The sequence below is a fragment of the Anoplopoma fimbria genome, chromosome 14 (genome assembly GCF_027596085.1).
Source record: "Anoplopoma fimbria isolate UVic2021 breed Golden Eagle Sablefish chromosome 14, Afim_UVic_2022, whole genome shotgun sequence".
In the NCBI taxonomy this organism is placed as follows: Eukaryota; Metazoa; Chordata; class Actinopteri; order Perciformes; family Anoplopomatidae; genus Anoplopoma; species Anoplopoma fimbria.
In genome coordinates this window covers 21,634,271-21,641,410 of record NC_072462.1, presented here as the reverse complement: position 1 = coordinate 21,641,410, position 7,140 = coordinate 21,634,271, and the positions used below count along the sequence as shown (strand labels likewise).

General features: G+C 35.5%; 1 protein-coding gene across 1 annotated transcript; it reads left to right on the top strand.

Annotated features, from left to right (window-relative positions):
* The first annotated feature begins 3,960 nt into the window (after positions 1 to 3,960).
* ssna1 (Sjogren syndrome nuclear autoantigen 1) lies at positions 3,961 to 7,075 on the top strand. Its single transcript, XM_054612927.1, has 3 exons — positions 3,961 to 4,336; positions 5,348 to 5,547; positions 6,854 to 7,075. The coding sequence occupies exons 1-3, from the start codon at positions 4,285 to 4,287 to the stop codon at positions 6,944 to 6,946; spliced, it is 345 nt and encodes a 114-aa protein (XP_054468902.1). The 5' UTR covers positions 3,961 to 4,284; the 3' UTR covers positions 6,947 to 7,075.
* Positions 7,076 to 7,140: the final 65 nt, after the last annotated feature.

Genomic DNA, 7,140 nt, shown 5'->3' with positions numbered 1-7,140 from the left:
ATTAAGGTCAAAAATAATAATACTACTTATAGTAATGTTGACCTGGTAATATCATTGTTTATTATAAGGTCAAAAATAAAAAATAATAATAATAATAATAATAATAATAATAATATCATTGTAATATTATAATAATAATAATAATAATAATAATAATAATAATCAAGCCTTTATTAGTCCCACAATGGGGAAATTATTAAGGTCAAAAATAATAATACTACTTATAGTAATGTTGACCTGGTAATAGTTTATTTGTCAAAAATAATAATAATAATAATAATAATAATAATAATAATAATAATAATAATAATAATAATAATAATAATAATTATAAGGTCAAAAATAATAATAATAAAAAATAATAATACTACTTATAGTAATGTTAATAATACTCTTTGTCCTGGTAATATCATTATTAGGATCACAAAAATAATAATACTACTTATAATAATATTAGCAGTGGACTGTGTAACAGCTGGTAATATCATTGTTTATTATAAGGTCAATAATAATAATAATAATAATAATAATAATAATAATAATAATAATAATAATAATAATAATAATAATTAAGCCTTTATTAGTCCCACAATGGGGAAATTATTAAGGTCAAAAATAATAATACTACTTATAGTAATGTTGACCATACTCTTTGTGTATTAGGATCACAGAGCAGTGGACTGTGTAACAGCTGGTAATATCATTGTTTATTATAAGGTAATAAAATAATAAAATAATAATAATAATAATAATAATAATAATAATAATAATAATTAAGCCTTTATTAGTCCCACAATGGGGAAATTATTAAGGTCAAAAATAATAATACTACTTATAGTAATGTTGACCATACTCTTTGTGTATTAGGATCACAGAGCAGTGGACTGTGTAACAGCACCAGCATTCAAACATGATGCATCTTAATAAAGATGCAATAGAGATATATCCTATATATCCTTTGTAGCACTTATTATATTTTGTAGAACTTATTATATTCGTATTTTTTAGCACTTATTATATTCGTATTAGTCTGTTGCAATTATTGTTCTCGTAGTAATTTGCCTCTGCGCTATACTTTTGCTCTGGTTTATGCTTTAAGATGCTTGTTTAAGAAAGGAGATGCACTGATGACTTCTGGTGACTAGTAGTTCTCTTGAATACCTATGTTGAATACACTTCCTGTAAGTCGCTTTGGATAAAAGCGTCTGCTAAATGACTGTAATGTAATGTAATGTAATATCCAAATCGAAATATATAGAATGCAAACACTAATGGCCCTTGATAAGAATGAAAGCCATGTCAATGTCACACAATGCTATGAAGACTAATGTAAATGCTTACTTGGCTTTATTGCATTAGGGACACACTTTCACTTCTATTTTAGCTTACTTAACTGTGAATCATTAAACAGAATGTCCTGGTAGAAGGCCGGACCCACTGAGGTAAACCTGCTTTAACTGGTAATCTTGCTCTATGAAGCACCCGCCTGCACTCCTTACTGTTACATCTGCTGAGATCTTACAGTTGTGTCTGTGTTTTTGCTTAGTCTCCACTCAATAACGGATATACTCTCCAGATGTTCGGATTCCTCTTTTCATCTGTGTTTAGGCCTGATGCCTGTTTCATTTCCTTTCTTTGCTCAATTCTTTACGACAGGTGTGAAACTTATCTCTTCAAACACATTTTTTCTTTACAAATTAAAGTCCTTTCTTTCAGTTATTTAATCTAATGTAAATATGGAGAAACATTCATACAAGCTGTTTGAACTAGTTAAAACTGAGTGGCCACCAGTATAACTCCAAATACACTCAATGCGCTCTTGCCATTGTTATTATTATATTATAAGTAACTGTAGGAGAAGACAAAATGTCATAAAAATGAGGGGGGGGGATAACTGTTAACATCATAATGACAAAATAGTAGCAGGGTGCACATTTTAATGTGAAGCACAATGAGTCTAACTGTAATTAAATGTGCTATACGCGGTGTGGGCAAGGGACTTAGTAAACCTACATTAACTTAAGTACTGCACTTTAGTACGAATTTGAGGTAAATTGACTTTACTTGAGCATATCCATTTACTGGTACTTTATACTTCAACGACACTACAATTTTGAGGCAAATATTGTACTTTTTCCTCTATTTATTTGATAACTTTAGTTACTAGTTACCTTGCAGATTCAGATGCAAAATAAATTGAACAAATAAACTATGATGTTAACTCTGTGGCCAGTTTATTGGGTACACCTAGCTACAACAGTCATACAACAGTCTTGAAATAAAACCTGCCTTCATGAAGGTTATAATAGTCAATTTTGTTCTTACAGGTGTTTAAATGATTTTGTCCACCCCATTTACATCAAGGTGTGTGCTAACCGGGAGCCTTCCTCGTAGCACTTATTGCACTCGTATTAGTTGCTGCACTTACTGTATTCGTATCAGTTCGCTGCACTTATTGAATTTGTATTTGTTTACTGCACTTATCCTATTCGTAGTAGTTTGTAGCACTTACTATATTCGGATTAGTCTGTTGCAATTATTGTTTTCGTAGTAATTTGCCTCTGCACTATACTTTTGCTCTGGTTTATGCTTTAAGATGCTTGTTTAAGAAAGGAGATGCACTTATGACTTCTGGTGACTAGTAGTTCTCTTGAATACCTATGTTGAATACACTTCCTGTAAGTCGCTTTGGATAAAAGCGTCTGCTAAATGACTGTAATGTAATGTAATGTAATGTAACTGTAGTGTAGGCTAAATAACAGAAATATCTCTCCATATAATGCAACACAGTTCAACTGCACCACACTGCATCCTCCAAAATGATCAGTAGAATCAGCACCTCTCTGAAACAATTACAACCTTTATGAAGGTAGGCTTTACTGCAGGACTGTTGTATTCGACTGCATTTTAACTGAGCTGACCTGACTGCAACAATATCTAAAATAGGATCTGAAGGTGAAAATGAAGGTGAACATGTTCTGCACTGGAGACAGATGAGGGATATGGCATGTTCTGTTTACAGCCAGAGGCAATTCAGATCATTTATCGTGTGCAAAGTTCAAAAACAATAGTGCACTAACAACAATATCCAGTTTTCACCCAGAACACTGATTATTACCTTGATGTCAAGGGGCGGCTGTGGCGTAGTGGAGAGCAAGGTAGTTCTCCAATCAGAGGGTCGGATGCACCCGGGGAATGTGTCCTTGGGCAAGACATAAAAGAAAAGGCCATCGGTGTGGACTGGATGAAATAGTTAGAGTCTGATGGCATTTGGAGCCTGCAATGGGTGAATGATATGTAATATACTACTGATTTATCTTTTAAAAGCGTCTGCATGAATGTAATGTAATTATTTAATAGGCTAATTTCGTGGATGCAGGGAAGGAAGAAATATAAAGAAAAACCCAGAAAATGAGAGGATCATTTGGAAGCAAAAGGCTCATTATCTTTCTCTGCATGAATGTTTTTTTAATAGGCTAGATTAAACCCTGGGGCGGTATATTCAATTATTACAATCAGTAGCATCTTTACCAGCTGCAGCATTCAGGTGATGTTCACATTAATGCATCAATAATGACAATTCAATAATATGAAATAATTCTTAAATGGGATATTCTGCATAAAATAAGATAAAATAAGATAATCCTTTATTATATATCCATTTACAGGATTACAGCAGCATAGGTTTTCAAGTCTTTTTTTTGCTTTTAATTAAGTGAAATTCAATCCATAACTTTTTGGTGTTGTTACTTTAACTTCAGTGACATATTATTATTATTATTATTATTATTATTATTATAATTATTATTATTATTATTATTATTATTATTATTATTATAATTATAATTTATTATTATAATTATAATTATAATTATAATTATTATATCTGAGTACTTCAAACAGAACCGCCTTGCCTCGTCGTCAAGGCAACGGACAGTAGAGTGCGCATGCGCAGCACATTCGGTGTGCGGCTCCTATAAACAGACGAAGAAGAACCCTGAGCGGTCCGTAGGTCCGTATCACATCCGGTATTTCAGTTGTCCCGGGAAACCCGCCTTGCACGGATACTTAACGTCACTTCAGAATATTTTAATGTGGAGAGGCATATTTGAATACATGTTTTAACCGAGTGAGACAGATGACAAGCTAGCCCCGACCGGAAGAGCCTCGATACCTGGTTAGTTAGCTACCTAGCTACCTAGCTAGCTACCTAGCTACCTAGCTAGCCTAAGCTGTGTGTAGCCGCGGTGGGAGCTCACAGTCAGCCGGACGTTAACATCCACAATGACCCAGCAAGCTGCGGCTCTGCAGACCTACAACAATGAACTTGTCAAGTGTAAGTTTCTCATTTATCTTGTCACTCACTAATTATGTTGATGAATGAATATGATGCAAGGGATTGACTTACAGGCACCTGTTGTGGTTCTCTGTTCTCCTTCGACTGTTCTTACAGGATAGTACTCTTATGCACCTTTACAGGTCTCCATCTCCTGGAGATCAGCCGTTCACCCCATGCACAACACAATACTGCAACTGAGGATAACAGCTACCACGTTTAAATACCTGGAGTATGTTTCATTCATGTGTTGGTCTTCTCCCAGCCCTGACAGTAACAGATGTACAGCCAACGTGTTTTCAGTTTATGAGAAGGAAACATGAACGAAGCAACACTTTTCCACTATTGGATGCTGATTTACCTGTTTTTATTCTGCCAGTCCCCTTTTGATGGTTGGATTGTACATTCATAATGGTCAGAAAAGCTTAAAGCTATAGTTAAATACCTGTTTAAGAATGAATTCAGATACTCTGCAGTATTTTTCAGTTATGCAGGCAAGCACAAGCACAGTTTACAATACAACTATTGTTTGCAACAAGAGTTTGCAATATGAGTTTAACTTCATCAGTGCTATTACTGCCCATTCAAGATATATAGCAAACTAAAGCCATTTGATTATTACCTGTAATTTTAATACTATTATTACTATTTTCTTTATAATGTGCAAGAGCTGCGACTAACAATTATTTTCTTAATCAACTAATGTGTCAATTATTTTCTTAATCAACTAATGTCCGGGATGGGTTAAATGCAGAAAATAAATTGTTTTATTGAATTTTCTAGCCTATTAAATCCCAATTTCCCAGAGCCCAAGGTAACATCTCTATATTGCATATATTATATTGTGTATATATATTATATTTTGTCCGACCAACAGTCCAAAACCTCATGATATTAAGCCGAGAGAAGCATTGAATCCATGTTGTTGATAATTGAAGTATTAATCATCTGTCGCTGGCCTTAGCTGATCCAGTGAGGCTCCGGTGTAATAAACCTTGTTCTCTCCTTCAGGTATTGAGGACCTGTGCTCCAAGCGTGAGGAGTTGAACCGTCAGATCAAGCAGGAGGAAGAGGAGAAGGAGCGGCTGCAGCACGACATCCGCGTCCTCTCGGAGAAGCTGTGCAGAGTCAACGAGAGCCTGGCACAGAGGCTCGCCGCCCGCACCACTTTTGACCGCACCATCGCAGAGACCGAGGCTGCATACACCAAGGTGAGAATTGATTTGTTGGGCAACACTGAAACATGTCAGTTGTCGGCCATGCATCCTTTTTACACCATTAGATATTTTATTATCTTTCAGTGTCATCTAGTAAATATAATAATAATATTATTATTATTATTATTATTATTATAATTGTGTGAGGGATGTAGCAGAGAGTCAAATCAACAGATATATTTCAATCCTTATAAAATGAACATTATTATCAAGGGGAAATAAGGTCTTTAGAAACTACTTTGTTTTCATTTGACATGGCTGGTTAATCTGATTTATTATATTATTAATTTAATTTTTGTTTTTGTCAGAAAAAGCAGTATATGTCAAGGCATGACTCTGAGCAGTGGGGATGGGCTTTTTTTTCCCTTTTCTTTATTTTTCTGACATTATTATTATTATTAGAACATAATCAGATTGCTTGATAATGAAAATTGTTGTTACTTGCACTCTTGTACTCAACACAAATTTATATTCAAACCGTGTTTTTTTTTTCTGGTAAGGCATCATTCCCACTGGTATGTTTTAGTGGAACTAGTTATTGGACAACTTAGTGGGCCATAGCATCCGAATGGTAAACGGTAAATAGTGAATGGACTCTACTTGTATAGCGCTTTTTCTACTTTTCTGACTCAAAGCGCTTTAACACTACACGTCATCATTCACACCCATTCATACACTGACGACAGGGGCAACCATGCAAGGTGCGACCTGCTCATCAGGACAATCTAACACACACACACACTGCTGGCACAGCCTGTGGCAGCAATTTGGGGTTAAGGACACAACGACACATCCACATGGACTATCAGTCGGGGATAGAACTGCTAATCCTCTGATTGATGGACGACCCTGCTCTACCACTGAGCAAAGGTCGGCCATGGTAGATTAGCCTAACCAAATACAAGGTACTGTAGATACAAGGCCGGGTCAAACTGACAGTCTGATACCCACTGCAGGGACTAATAACGGTTTTCACATTTTTATTGTTAACATGCTAATAAACTGACTTTGCTGTCCTTTGGTACAGCAATTGTTATTTTTGTGTCGCACCATGATGTTGTCCTTCCGCAGCAGATTCATCTCACACATCCCACTAGCTGATGCTGAACTCCCTAAGCACTCCCCCTAATCACTACAAACAAACACTCCAAAGCTGCTCTTATTAAAGAACAACAAGACAGTCAGCAGTGCCTGGGCCCCTTTTTAAATTGCCTTTACAGTATATACAGTCATGTTTTTGCTCATATGTGTAAGGATCTGCAGTATATTTAATTAGATTTCCCCACCCCCCCACCTATAGATCTTGGAGAGTTCCCAGTCCCTTCTCAGCGTCCTGAAGCAGGAGGCAGGAAACCTCAGTAAAGCCACAGAGCCCCGGAGGAAAGATCACTAATGGCGATGAAAGGTCACAGAACTCTCGTTTTGACCACAACAGCAACACTTGACTCAGCACTTTTAACTGTTTATACTCCCCTCCGGACTAATCTTAATATGTTTGACTGATTTATTGTAAGTTACCTAATAAATGTGTTTCTTATCACTCTCATGATTCTTCCTTTTTTAACAAAATATATTTGTAAAACGTAG